This window comes from Balaenoptera physalus (assembly GCF_965194825.1).
Source record: "Balaenoptera physalus genome assembly, chromosome: 2".
NCBI lineage: Eukaryota > Metazoa > Chordata > Mammalia > Artiodactyla > Balaenopteridae > Balaenoptera > Balaenoptera physalus.
Window position 1 is genome coordinate 150,828,792 of NC_138883.1, and position 15,398 is coordinate 150,844,189.

At 37.6% G+C, this 15,398-nt stretch overlaps 1 protein-coding gene across 11 annotated transcripts in view; it reads right to left on the reverse strand.

Moving 5' to 3' along the window:
* The window catches only part of LARP4B (La ribonucleoprotein 4B), an 87,484-nt gene that overhangs the window by 45,284 nt on the left and 26,802 nt on the right, over positions 1 to 15,398 (reverse strand). For 8 of the 11 annotated variants that reach the window (XR_014260693.1, XR_014260694.1, XR_014260695.1 and 5 more), the window contains exons 2-3: positions 12,075 to 12,209; positions 11,369 to 11,428 (exon numbers count right to left, since the gene is read on the reverse strand). Coding sequence is in view for 5 of the 11 variants with exons in the window: in XM_082450233.1 (XP_082306359.1) it covers positions 11,369 to 11,428; positions 12,075 to 12,155 (141 nt within the window). In the remaining 6 variants the exon portion in view is untranslated. Of the gene's footprint in view, positions 1 to 11,368; positions 11,429 to 12,074; positions 12,210 to 15,398 lie in introns of those variants that run through there. The other 3 variants (XM_082450234.1, XM_082450240.1, XM_082450236.1) reach the window with 2 other exon arrangements.

Below are 15,398 nucleotides of genomic sequence, written 5' to 3' on the forward strand. Positions count from 1 at the left end.
GTCAATGGACTAAATGTTTCAATCAAAAGAAAGAGTGGCAGATCGAATAATAAAATAAGGACCTACAATATGCTGCCTACAGGAGACCACTTTAGGGCAAAAGTCACATATGCACTGGAAATGAGGAGACAGAAAAAGACATTTCATGCAAATGGAAATGAAAAGAAAGTGGGGGTAGCAATACTCATATCAGACAAAATAGACTTTAAAACAAAAGCCATAAAGAAAGACAAAGCGGGACACTATATAATGATAAAACCATCAACAGAAGGATTGGATATCATACTTGTTAACATATATGCACCCAATATAGGAGCACATAAATACATAAAAATACAACAGACATAAAGGGAAAATTCAACAGGAATATAATAATAGTAGACTTTAACAATCCACTGACATCAATGGATAGATCTTCCAGATAGAAAATAAATAAGGCAATGAAGATTCTGAGTGACACATCAGAATAGTTAGATTTAGTTGATATTTCCTGGACATAGCATCCAAAAAAACCCCAGAATACACATTCTTTTTAAGTGTGCATAGAACATTCTCTAGGGTACAAAACAAACCTCAACAAATTTAACAGTATAGAAGTTACTTCAAGCATCTTTGCTGATCACAACGGCATGAAACTAGAAATTAACCACAGAAAGAGAAACAAGAAAAAACCGATTACAGGGAGACTAAACAACATGCTACTAAGCAACCAATGGGTCAACAATGAAATCAAAGAGAAAATTAAAAAAATACCTCGGGACAAATGACAATGAAAACACAACCATACAAAATCTAGGGGATGCAGAAAAAGCAGTTCTAAGAGGGAAGTTCATAGCGATACAGGACTTCCTCAAAAAAAAAAAAAACAAGAAAAATCTCAAATAAACAACCTAACCTACCACCTAAAGAATTAGAAAAAGAACAAACAGAACCTAATGCTGGCAGGAGGGAGGAAATAAAGAGAGTAAGAAAAAAAAAAAAAAAACAGAAAAAAATCAATAAAACCAAGAGCTGGTTTTTTGAAAGGATAAACAAAAGCAACAAACCTCTGGCCAAGCTCACCAAGAAGAAAAGAGAAGGGATCCAAATAAACAAAATAAGAAATGAAAGAGGAGAAACAACAAGCAACACCACAGATTTTTATGGTATTTTAACAAAATACCATAAGAAAATATTATGAAGTTATACACCAACAAAATGGACAACTCAGAAGAAATGGACAAGTTTCTAGAAACATACAGCCCACCAAAACTGAATCAAGAAGAAACATAATTTGAACAGACCAATCACTAGATGTGAAATAGAATCTGTAAAAAAAAAAAAAAAAAAAAAAATTCCCTGCAAACAAAAGTCCAGGACTGGATGGCTTCTCTGGGGAATTCTACCAAATGTACAAAGAAGAACTTATACCTATACTTCTCAAACTCTTCCAAAAGACTGAAAAGAAAGAAACACTCCCAAAGTCATTTTATGAAGCCACCATCACCCTGATAATAAAACCAAACAACAACCATACCAAAAAAGAAAATTACAGGCCAACATCTTTGATAAATAAAGATGCAAAAATCCTCAACAAGATATTAGCAAACCAAATCCAACAACACATAAAAAGGATTACACACCATGATCAAGTTGAATTCATTCCAAGGTCACATGGATGGTTCAACATATACAAATCAATCAATGTGATACACCACATCAACAAAAGACAAAAACCACATGATCATCTCAATAGATGCAGGAAAAGCATTTGATAAAATTCAACATCCACTTGTGATAAAAACTCTTCCCAAAGTGGGTACAGAAGGAACATATCTCAACATAACAAAAGCCGCTTGTGACAAACCCATAGCCAACATAACACTAAACGATGAAAAGCTGAAAGTGGGACTTCCCTTGTGGCACAGTGGTTAGGAATCCACCTGCCAATGCAGGGGACATGGGTTTGAGCCCTGGGCTGGGAAGATCCCACATGCTGCAGAGCAACTAAGCCTGTGCGCCACAACTACTGAGCCTGCACTCTACAGAGCCCAGGAGCCACAACTACTGAGCCCATGTGCCTAGAGCCCATGCTCCACAACAAGAGAAGCCATGGCAATGAGAAGCCCGTGAATCGCAACGAAGAGTAGCCCCAGCTCACAACTAGAGAAAGCCCGCGTAGCAATGAAGACCCAACGCAGCCAAAAATAAATAATTAAAAAAAAAAAAAGAAAGAAAAGCTGAAAGCCTTCCCATTAAATTCTCAAACAAGCCAAGGATGCCCACTATCACCACTTCTATTCAACATAGTATTGGAAGTCCTCACCATAGCAATTAGGCAAAAAAAAAAATAAATAAAAAGTATCCAAATCAGAAGGGAAGAGGTAAAATTGTCATTATATGCAGACGACATGATACTCTATATAGAAAACCCTAAAGACTCCACACAAAAACTATTAGAAGTGATCAATGAATTTAGCAAGGTAGCAGGATACAAGATTAATATACAGAAATCTGTTGCATTACTTTACACTAACAATGAAATATCAGAAACAGAAAGTAAAAAAGTAATCCCGTTTAAAACTGCATCCAAAAAAAAAAAAGAAAAAGAAAAAAACCTAGGAATAAACCTAAACAAGGAGGTGAAAGATTTATACACTGAGAACTATAAAACATTGATAAAGGAAATAAAAAATGATTCGAGGAAAAGGAAAGATATGCCATGCTCTTGGATTGGAAGAATTAATATAGTTAAAATGGCCATACTAACCAAAGCAATCTACAGATTTAATGTGATCCCTATTGAATTACCCATGACATTTTTCACAGAACTAGAACAAATAATCCTAAAATCTATGGGGAACCATGAATAACCCAGAATTGCCAAAGCAATCTGAGGAAAAAGTACAAAGCTGTAGGCATAACCCTTCCAGACTTCACACAATACTACAAAGCTACAGTAATCAAAACAGCATACTACTGGCACAAAAACAGACGTACAGATCAATGTAACAGAATAGAGAGCCCAGAAATAAACCCACACCTATGGACAATTAATCTTCAACAAAGGAGGCAAGAATATACAATGGAGAAAAGACAGTCTCTTCAACAAGTAGTGTTGGGAAAGCTGGACAGCCACACCTAAATTAATGAAGGTAGAACACTCCCTCACACCATACACACAAAAAAACTCAAATCGGCTTAAAGACTTAAATGTAAAACATGACAACATAAAACTCCCAGAAGAGAACAGAAGCAAAATATTCTCTGACCTCAATCATAACAGTTTTCTTAGGTTGGTCTTCCAAGGCAAAAGAAATAAAAGCAGGGGGCTTCCCTGGTGGCACAGTGGTTAAGAATCCGCCTGCCAATGCAGGGCACACGAGTTCGAGCCCTGGTCCGGGAAGATCCCACATGCCACGGAGCAACTAAGCCTGTGTGCCCCAACTACTGAGCCTGTGCTCTAGAGCCCGCGAGCCACAACTACTGAGCCTGCGTGCTACAACTACTGAAGCCTGCGCGCCTAGAGCCCGTGCTCTGCAACAAGAGCAGCCCCCGCAATGAGGAAGCCCGCGCACTGCAACAAAGAGTATCCCCCACTCGCCGCAACTAGAGAAAGCCCGCATGCAGCAACGAAGACCCAACGCAGCCAAAAATAAAATAAATAAATAAATTTTAAAAATTAAAAAAAAAAAAAGAAAGAAAAGCAAAAACAAACAAATGGGACCTAATCAAACTTAAAAGTTTTTGCACAGCAAAGGAAACCATAAACAAAACAAAAACACAACCTACAGACTGGGAGAAAATATTTGCAAATGATGCAACTGACAAGGGCTTAATTTCCAAAATACAGAAACAGCTCCTACATCTCAGCAACAAAAAAACAAACAGCCCAATCAAAAAATGGGCAGAAGATCTAAATAGACATTTCTCCAAAGAAGACATACAGATGGCCAACAGGTACATACAAAACTACAATGAGGTATCACCTCACACCAGTCAAAATGGCCATCATCAAAAAGCCTACAAATAATAAATGCTGGAGAGGGTGTGGAGAAAAGGGAATGCTCCTACATTGTTGGTGGGAATGTAAATTGGTGCAACCACTGTGGAAAACAGTATGGAGGTTTCTCAAAAAACTAAAAATAGAGTTACCATATGATCCAGTAATCTCACTCCTGGGCATATAACTGGAAAAGATAAAAGCTCTAATTCGAAAAGACACACACACCCCAAGCGGCACTGTTTACAATAGCCAAGATATGGAATCAACCTAAATATCTACCGACAGATGAATAGATAAGAAGATGTGGTACATATATATATATATATATATATAATGGACTACTACTCAGCCATAAAAAAGAATGGAATAATGCCATTTGCAGCAACATGGATGGACCTAGAGATTACCATACTAAGTGAAGAAGTCAGAGAGAGACAAATATATCATTTATATGTGGGATCCAAAATATGATACAAATGAACTTATTTTACAAAACAGAAATAGACTCACAGGCATAGAAAACAAACTTATGGTTACCAAAGGGGAAAGGTGGGGAGGGATAAATTGGGAGTATGGGATTAACAGATGGATTACTAGTATTCTAGTAATATCTCATAATAAACTATAATGGAAAAGAATAGAAAAAAGAATATAGATATATACATACATATGTATAACTGAATCACTTTGCTATACATCTGAAACTAACACAATATTGTAAATCAACTGTACTTCAATAAAATAAATAAACATAAAAAATGAATTATCCAAGTGTAGGATTGAGAAAAGCAAAACAAAAAGGTTATGAGAGGTCAAGCAAACTGGTGAACTAGGAAGCTCCAGGCTCTCATTCCTTCACAGAAATATCATGAAAAAACCAGAAGTTTCTGAACACACTTTGTAGGAGCTCTGAAAAACAATCACAGTTTACAGCAACTAAGCAAAGAAACAATCAAGAAAAGGCTGTGCTCGACATGGCAGGAACATATTGTGGTGTGGTGTGACCTTGGTCTGGGGTGGCAGCAGCCCAGGTCCCAGATTCCCTCCAGGAGCCAGAGGGAGCAGGGTAAACCTTACTTGCAAATTAGTGTATCCATCTGTTCTGTCTTAGCTGGAGGCTACCTAAAGGACTGACTTGCCTCTCCTATCTCACATAACTCAGAACACACATGGGAAAAGTGGGGAATTCTCTGGCAGACCAGTGGTTAGGACTTGACACTTTCACTGCTGGGGCCCGGTTTTGATCCCTGGTCAGGGAACTATGATCCTGCAAACTGCACAGTGCAGCCAAAAAAAAAAAAAAGGCGGGGGGAAAGTGGCAGGCACTGCTCATAAAAGGTATAAGCTGGCTACAAACCCACACATGCCAGGGCAGAAGATGACACGCGGAGACACGCAAGAACCACCTGAAGCCCCTAGAAGAGGCTGGAGTGTAACTCTGGGAAATTAGGACATTCAAAAGCAGCCATGTATATGGGGAATTCAGAAAGCTACACCCAGGCAAAATGTGTGCTCAAAAACATCCTGAGAAGACCTTCAGCTTTCACTTCAGGCTGATCCCTAGTCTCCAAGGAAGTTGAGCTACTCAGTGAGGGACTGTCCCAGCACAAAGCCAGTCTACAAAGACTGGGAGAGGCAGCTCTACTCCCTCTCACTGGGGGGAGGGTTGGGGGGGTGGGGCAGGAGGGGGCCACCAGGCAGGGCAGTGCTGGACTGACTGACTGCTTCAACTCACAACATTCAAGGAAATCTCTGTCAAAATTCAGTTGAACACAAGCAAAAGGAACAGAGACATCACTGAATACACATGACAAGGAATAGTCTTTACAAAAATAGTTTGGAAAAGTCTCAAAACCATGAGACTACTATAGCCTTCAACAACAGTGACAACAAACAGCAAACCCTTGGTAAGAAGCGAATCTGATGTCCAAAGTTACCACGTTACAAATGTAATCAAATGCCCAGTTTTCAACAACAACAAAATCACAAGGCATACAAAGAAACAGGAAAACACAGCTCATTCAAAGGAACAAAATCAACTGTCCCTGAGAAAGCTCAGACATGGGACTTACTAGATGAAGACTTTAAACAATCATCTTAAATATGCTCAAAGAGCTAGGGAAAAGACATGAACAAGGAACTAAAGTTAATCAGGAAAACAATACGTGAACAAAATGAGAATATCAACAAAGAGACAGGAACTGTAAAAAAGAACCAAACCAATATTCCGGAGCTGAGAAGTACAATAACTGAATTGAAAATTTCACTAGAGGGGCTCAACAGCAGACTTGGACAGGCAGAAGAAAGAATCAGCAAATCTGAAGACACGACAATTAACGTACACATTGTGGGAGTCCCAGGATGAGAAGAGAAGAAGGGTAAGAGAGAATATTTGAAGAAATAATGGCCAAAAATTTCCCAAATTTGATGAAATCCATGAATTTACAAATCTCCACAAACTTCAAGTAGGATAAACCCAAAGAGACCTATACCAAGACACATTACGATTAAACTGTCAAAAGACAAAGAAAGAATCTTAAAAACAGCAAGAGAAAAATGACTCATCAAGTACAAGAGATCCTCAATAAGATTATCAACCAGTTTATCATTAGAAACCTTGCAGGCTAGAAGGCAGCGAGATGAAGGAAAAGTGCTGAAAGAAAAAAACTGAGAATTCTTTATCCACCAAAACTGTCCTTCAAAAATGAAGGACATTCACTTCATTTTTGACATTCCCTGGAATGTTAAAGGAGGGACATTCCCTGGGAAAGGACATTAGCAGATAAACAAAAGCCAAAGAATTTAAAAGGCAAATGAATAAAAATAAGCATAAATCTATGGTATTGGGCACATAATAATAAGATATAATTTATGACACCAGAAATGGGGGTGGGGGGTTAGAACTTTATAAGAGAAGAGCTTCTGCATGCTACTGAGGTTACTAAGTAGGCAATTTAAATTAGATAATTATAACTTCTGGATGTTATATGTAATCCCCATGGTACCAGAAAGATATACATATGATATACACAAAGATAAGTTTTTAGGATGAATGACTAAATTATCAATTATGCCATGTTGATGTTAACAAAATTTCTTTTCAATTTAAATAAAGTATGACTTGCAGAGAACTATCAACGAGCTACATTACATAGTTCCTGCCTGAATGGGTCTTAAAACTCCCATGACAAAGCATACACATTTGAAACATTTAAAAAATAACACAGAACATAATTTATTAAATAAATTTTAATCAAATATACATATAAGGAAGTAATACAGGTGACTATGAAAAAGATGAATCAGTGAAGCTAACAGTTATAACTGAGAATGCCCTTGAAGGACATAAAACTTCTAAGATGGGCAAAAAAATTACAGAAGGAAAAAAAAGTATTAGAGTTGATTTTATTCTAAATGGCAGCTCACTTTTTAATTGTAATTTTTAATTTTAGGTAACTCAGTTACCTAATCCACATAAACAATAGTAGCTTTAATATTCTTTTCTGTATAATAAAAACAATAAAAAATCTATTTGTTTATTCCAGATTTACATCTCAGGCCCTAACCTCTCTAATCAGGTCCAACTGGCACTGATGACCCACTTCACTGCTCACTTAAATTTATACCAGGTGGATTTTCCCTCCACAAACCTTTCCTTCTCCAGTTTCTTTCATCTCAAAATAAATGAAACCACCATCCATTAAGTTGCTCAACTATCCTTGATTTACTTTTCCCTCACCCTAACCCCTAAATCCAATCCATAAATGGTGCCATTGAATCCACCTCCAGAGTAAATCTGAAATCCATTCATTCTTAGTCTAAGCCACCATCATTTCTCACCTGGTGCCATTGAATCCACCTCCAGAGTAAATCTGAAATCCATTCATTCTTAGTCTAAGCCACCATCATTTCTCACCTTACTTAACAGCTTTTTAATTTGGTTTCTTTGCTTCTATACTTGGCTCACTACAATACATTCTATTAATACAATGAGGTCAAAATAATCTTCTTAAAATATAAGTCATGCTATTCCCCACCTAAAATCCTCTAGCTCTATTCCAAATTAATTTCAACCACTTAGAGCCAATGCAAATAGTTCCCAAATGGCTGACAAGAGCTAGGTTCTGTCTCTGGTATTACTTTCTACTTGTTGTTTCTCTTTCTAAAGGAAATAACAGATGCCAAAGGGGAAGTTCTCTTCTTGAGCTGGCTCTGAAGCCAGGTTGCCTAGGTTCAAATCCTGGACAGCTGAGCAATCTTGGGGAAATTACTTAAGCCTCTCTGGGTCTCAGTTTCCCTTAGCTAAGGTCACTTTTTGGCACTCACTGATTGGCTAAATTTGTAAATAGTCACTACTAAATAAGGGTAGTATTTTATGGGGGGAGGGAGCAGGGAGCTGTATAATAAACAATTGATATTACCAATGGAAAAATGCAAACCTGCTCCTGAATTATCCAGACATTTATTTTGGGATCACTATGGCCATTTTCCTCCTACTTACACTGCATCCAACTTTGGGGGGAACACTAAACCTTAAAGAGAATGGTTCCTAAATTAGACCACTAAGTACATTCACCTTCCAATCATACAACTGCAGACCACTGAGGATCAGCACTCAGAGCCACCAAACCAACTACAGCACCCACACACTTAGGTGCACCATGATAACGCTGGTTAGAAAAATGTTCAAAGCAATGCCATTTGTAATAGCAGGAAAGAGAGAAACAGGTTAAATAAATGTACCCAAAAACCCAACGGCTAAAGAAGTGACGGCAAATCAACATAAAGAAAATACTACAGGGCAAGTACAAGGGGATATATAGATGAAATCTGCTATGGGGGAAAACATGAGGTGAAATATATATATATTGATTACAACTTCATAAAAATGTATGTACTCTTTAACAAGACTTTTATTTTCTATAAAATGCAAGTTTGTTTTAAAGTGTTAAAAACACACATGTTGTGAGCCCAGACAGTCTCTTATGGTCCCTTCCAGCTCTAGTATTTAATGATCCTATGAAAACCTAAAGTGTGCAATACCTTGAAAAACTGATAAATAGTATATGCACATTTACAATACCAGGTGTCAGAGATGTGTTCTGCCCAAGAGACTGGGGTCTCTGGGTTGCAGGGGTACTGGGTTGCAGGATTGGACCAAAAACTAGTCATATAATATTCTATTGTAGTACCTTGACCCTTTAAAATGACAAAGCATGTGTAGGCAGTACTAGTTGCAAATTATTTCGCCACAGAAATGAAATATTGAATTCTGGCTAAAGTGTTACACTTCTTTTCCACATAGGTCTTTCTCAGTAGTTTTCCACAAAGTAATTTTAAAAAGCAAGCAAAGAAACACCAAACCAAAACCCACCCATAGAATCCAAATATCTAGTTTTATGCCCTGAAATATGTTTTAAAGATGTTTGAACATTATAATGGACCGCAAATCAACCAAGAGGGAGATTTGATCTGAAAACAATTATTTTAATCCATCAACGATTTCTGTATAAGTCTTATATTCGGATTTTGAAGTACTTAAAATATTATAAAATTCACTTAAAAAATCAATGTAAAGTACAATATGCAAAAAAATCCTACATACATAATAACAACAATGAAACAAAGTAGTTTGGAGGGGGTCCCTCATTTTTTAAAATTCTCCCTTATTAAAAATAGATCAACAGGGACTTCCCTGGTGGCACAATGGTTAAGAATCTGCCTGCCAATGCAGGGGACACGGGTTTGAGCCCTGGTCCAGGAAGATATCACATGCCGCGGAGCAACTAAGCCCGTGCACCACAACTACTGAGCCTGTGCTCTAGAGCCCGTGAGCCACAACTACTGAGCCCACGTGCCACAACTACTGAAGCCCACGTGCCTGGAGCCCGTGCTCCGCAACAAGAGAAGCCACCGCAGTGAGAAGCCCACTCACTGCAACGAAGAGTAGCCCCTGCTCGCCACAACTAGAGAAAGCCCACGTGCAGCAATGAAGACCCAATGCAGCCAAAAATAAATAAATTAATTAATTTTTTTTTTTTTTTAAAAAAGATCAGGGCTTCTCTGGTGGCGCAGTGGTTGAGAATCTGCCTGCTAATGCAGGGGACACGGGTTCGAGCCCTGGTCTGGGAGGATCCCACATGCCGCGGAGCAACTAGGCCCGTGAGCCACAACTGCTGAGCCTGCGCGTCTGGAGCCTGTGCTCCGCAACAAGAGAGGCCCGCACACCGCGATGAAGAGTGGCCCCCACTTGCCGCAACTAGAGAAAGCCCTAGCACAGAAACGAAGACCCAACATAGCAATCAATCAATCAATAAATCTTCAAAAAAAAAAAAAAAAAAAAAGATCAACAATCCAATCCCCACCTTTAATTTCTACATGAGCTGCTTACATTTTCGGGGTGTAGATGAGGTTGACTATAAATTTATTAAGATTACTTTTAAAAATTTACTTTTACTTTTTTTATAAAGGTGACACGGAATTGAATCTGCCTTTTTATTTTTTATTTTATTTTATTTTTTTTAAGTTTTTTTTAAATTTTATTTTTTATTTATTTATTTATTTATGGCTGTATTGGGTCTTCGTTTCTGTGCGAGGGCTTTCTCCAGTTGTGGCAAGTGGGGGCCACTCTTCATCGCGGTGCGTGGGCCTCTCACTATGGCGGCCTCTCCTGTTGCGGAGCACAGGCTCCAGACGCGCAGGCTCAGTAATTGTGGCTCACGGGCCTAGTCGCTCCGCGGCATGTGGGATCCTCCCAGACCAGGGCTCGAACCCGTGTGCCCTGCATTGGCAGGCAGACTCTCAACCACTGCGCCACCAGGGAAGCCCCTACTTTTACTTTTAAAAAAAGACTTACTTTTAAAATTTTGTAGGATTTATGAGATCACTTAGAGGACTGCCAAGCTAAATGCGCCTGACTCCAAATGCACCTGACATACGCAAATGCAAACGGTGTAAAGCAGGATTTAAAAACCAGTGGATCTCCATTTCCTTATTCTTTCATTAATCACAGCTAAAATGTGAAATCAATTTTCTTAGTAAAAGCTTACTATCACTTTTGTGCTTTACGGAACACAGGCTATTAAAATGTAAAGTTAATCATACACATACAATAGATGATCAGTGAACCATTAAAAACACTGTGAGGAATACATGAAATTAAATTAATACACATGGCACACTGTTGCCTGTAGAACTATACACATACACACATACACAAGCCAGAAAAGGATATACAGTACTGACATATAGTGTACCCAGGTGGTGGTTTCCCCCACTCTCTTTTTGGGGAACACTGACATTTTCTAATTTTTTTACAATTAATATTTGTTGTAAGGCAATATCTGTGAGCCTCAGCTGTGATTAATCTCTGAACTGAATTACCTGACTCAAAGCTGGGATGGAGCTTGTCTGAGAAGTGGTTTGAGATATGGGACCATTCATCTGTAAAATCAAAAACACCAAACACACCATCACAACAGTGTAAAGAAACATATTTTCAAACCACAGTAATTTAGCAAAACAAAACCCACTGAGAAAAGCAAATTTTTACATGACAAAGAAATTCAACGAGATATTCAAAATGATGTAGGAGCCTTGAAATTTAAAATATTTTGAAATTTTGACTGAACACCATAAGTAAAATTCCTTGTAGCTTCCACAGGGAAAATTAAGAAAACCTACTTTTCCCAATATCATTTAGAAACTTTAAATATTATTGCTTGACATGATAAAAATCTTACAATAAACAAATGCACTCAAAATTTAAAACTTACATAATTCTAATTAACTCTTTAAATAAATACCACTACAATCACTATAATGTTATTAAACTATTTACAAATCACTGCATTTTTCTTGGTGATTTTAAATCCAAAGCTTTAAGTATTCAGAGCTATAAGTGACATTTGTTTTCTCTATCACTTTGAAACTTCTAATTTCCTCTACTAAGCAACCCCTAAGTTTACTCAGAATATAACACCTATATTTCAGCATAAGATATGCTAGTGTTCCGAGCGTACTGTAGGATCTGTTATCAGAAGAGAAGAGAGGTACACCAGGCCAATGCTGGCCTTGGACGACCACTCACCAGATGAGCGCTGTCTTTGCCTTCCTGGACTCGCTGGCCCTGAGGTTCAGCCACGACCTTAGCGTCCTGATCAGAAGTCATGAGCTGTTTACTTTGTGGCTCCACTGGGAGAAGTTTAATGCTAGCTGTAGGATGCTGTAAAACAACAGACAGTAAATTGGTAACTTGATGTGCAGTGTAATTAATTCTAAAATGATATTACTAAGCAGTTTTAAAATCTTCAAGTTTTCCAGGACATATGTCTATCCCTCTGGAGTCTAAGTAGTTTAAAGAAATTTGCCCATAATTTCCACCTTACGCACCCAAGAAATAATACTTGTTTTTTAATAGGTTTCTTCTTCACACTAATTTGGTAACCATGATAATACCCTAAGACTTAGAAACTAAATGCTAACATATCCAAACCCACTCATGTTCAGAAAGTTATTTTTTAAAAACAGAAAATTACAAAATTAATAGAACTCCAATTTGGGATTGATGAATCCCAAATTTATATATATATATATATATATATATATATGATTTTTGACCAGCCCCATTAATTTCATTCTGTTCCAGGAAAACAGCTGTTAGGAGAAATAAACAATAATTCATTTAAAAGGAATCCCTTCACAATTCTGAACCAAAGAAACCAAAAACAATCTAACCAGGGCACAAGTATGCAAAGCAGCCTCTGCAAAGCATTCACTCAGCTCAGAAGCTGGACACTGAACTTCACATACAGTATCTCACTTGATTTTCCCAAATGGCTTATGAAGTAACTCTGGCTCAGAAGGGATAATAGTTTTCATGATTTCATATTATGAGTATCAGAACCAGGATTCTCAGACATCCAGGTGTGGCTTTAGGCGTTCCCTCTTTTCACTGTAAACTACATTGTTTCACAAGATAAAGAAGTTGATTTAACCCAGATTTTTCAGGCTGCTTCTGAAAACACATAGTATCCAAGTGCCAGATAAAGAAATGTAAAAGCTAACTGTTCTTGTCTCACCAGGTAACCATGTAGGTTTTTAGTTTCCATAACGGCACTCCTTATTCTTAATAACCTGCTTATGATAAATTCTCAAAACCCTTGATAATGAAATAGTCTGATGGTCAAAGGTGATCTCGTCCTATTGTCAAATGTATAATATCATCAACCACAAAAGCACAAAATCACTGAAATGCTATAAGACACGTTTGGAAATGTAAACTACTAACAGGGAAATGCTTGAAACAAATTAAATCAGTTTCACAGAGATCAATGTTTTCCACAATGTAGGATGAATGACAAATATGTTAAACTGTAATCATTTGCAACGTGTTAAATTGTAAAGTCCAGAAAATATAGATTGGTACCCAGACTGACAGTCACAGAATGGGGTGTAGATGCATTTTACCACTGTTAACTTGATTTTTAAGATTACCAAAGGAAAAAAAGTTTGGTTGAAAACAAGATATGATACCCAAAAGATAAAAAAAATCAACTACGAGTCCTTTATTATATATACTACCTATATTTTTTCAGACAGTCAGAAATTATGTACCTTATAATAGAAACAGCACCATTACCAGATAGGAAGAAGTCTTGCAAAACAAACAACAAACCCAGGACGTGATCTTATTACAAACTTGCAGCAAACACAAGCACAGAGGCATGCCAAGGGGTTCAGCGAAGCTCGCAATTCCTGGACGAGTAGCCTTGGCTTCTTCAACACAAAAGGAGACAAGATACACATATTGGCCAAACTATGGCTTTATTTTGTTTATATGGCTTTATCTGATTCAAATAAACTGAAACCAAAGACAATCAGGGAAGCAACAGTGACGGGATATTTGACAGCATTAAAGAATTCCTGTATTTTCTTAGATGTGATGATATTGTGGTTATGTTTAATAATAATAATAATAAAAGTGAGCCTACCTTTCAGAGCTGCATATTGAAATACTTACAGGGGAAACACCATGATGTGGGGCAGAGACATGGGGGTTCACAACTGTTCTTCCCAGAAGAGGAGAATGAGGGTTCATGATTCGACCCTGTCTACTTTTGTATGTTTGAAATGTTGTATAATAAAAGGTTAAAAAGGTAGCCATGGCAGTAGCTTATACAACAGAACAGTGGTCCTGATCTGACCCATGCATCCTATCTATAAACAAGTAATCTTTACATCACACGACTATATCTCTTTATTACTGACCTGACACACTTGTTTTTAAAAAAAAAGTCCAACAACTGGAAAAGTTGCCAACAGAAAAAACCCGTAATTCAAAAAGACACATGCACCCTAATGCTAACTGCAGCACTATTTACAATAGCCAGGTCCTGGAAGCAACCTAAATGCCCATCGACAGACGAATGGATAAAGAAGAGGTGGTACATATACACAATGGAATATTACTCAGCCATAAAAAGGAACAAAACTGGGTCATTTGTAGAGATGTGGATGGACCTAGAGACGGTCATACAGAGTGAACGAAGAAAGAGAAAAACAAATATCGTATATTAACATATATATGTGGAATCTAGAAAAATGGTACAGATGAACCGGTGTGCAAGGCAGAAGTAGAGACACAGATGTAGAGAACAAACGTATGGACACCAAGGGGGGGAAAGTGGGGAGTGGTGGTGGGGTGGAGGTGGGATGAATTGGGAGATTAGGATTGACATATATACACTAATATGTATAAAATAGATAACTAATAAGAAAAAAAAAAAGTCCAACAACTGTAAAAGTTGCCAACAGAAGGGGTTACTGATACGCACCTCATTAAGCAAGCTGTACAGAGATACAAAGCATTAAAATTTGCATTAAAATTAACTTTATTATCAAATATCTGAATCTGAAATAAGACTTAGAGTATGATGATGAATATGAGTATGATTGACAACAGTTCCAATAAATAACAAAATAACTTTTTCATTACTTGTTCAAGAAACCAAAACTATTTTAAGACTTACAACCATACAAACTGTTGTTTCTTGGCATAAAGGTAGGTCTCTAGGTTGTGAAGACAAATAGGCAAGGGGGGAATAGATCTACTGTCAAAGCAAAATATTTCCTGGCATAAGACCTAGTAATGTGACAACCTGATAGTGGTCAGAGGCAGCTTTCACAAAGCTTTAACGAGCTGAACAAAAGGAGTCATTTTCCTGATTTGATTTCATTTTCTCTTTACATGAAAAAACAAAGAGATGAAATCAGAGGGCCCACCTGCCTACTTAGTGGTCTCTCTGCTAGCAGACCTGGTTAATTCCATCTGTCAAAGCACCACCTCAAAAAGTTTTATTAACCTTATTAACTACTTGGGAGAGTATAGTTCTCTTAGTTCTGTTTCTAAACA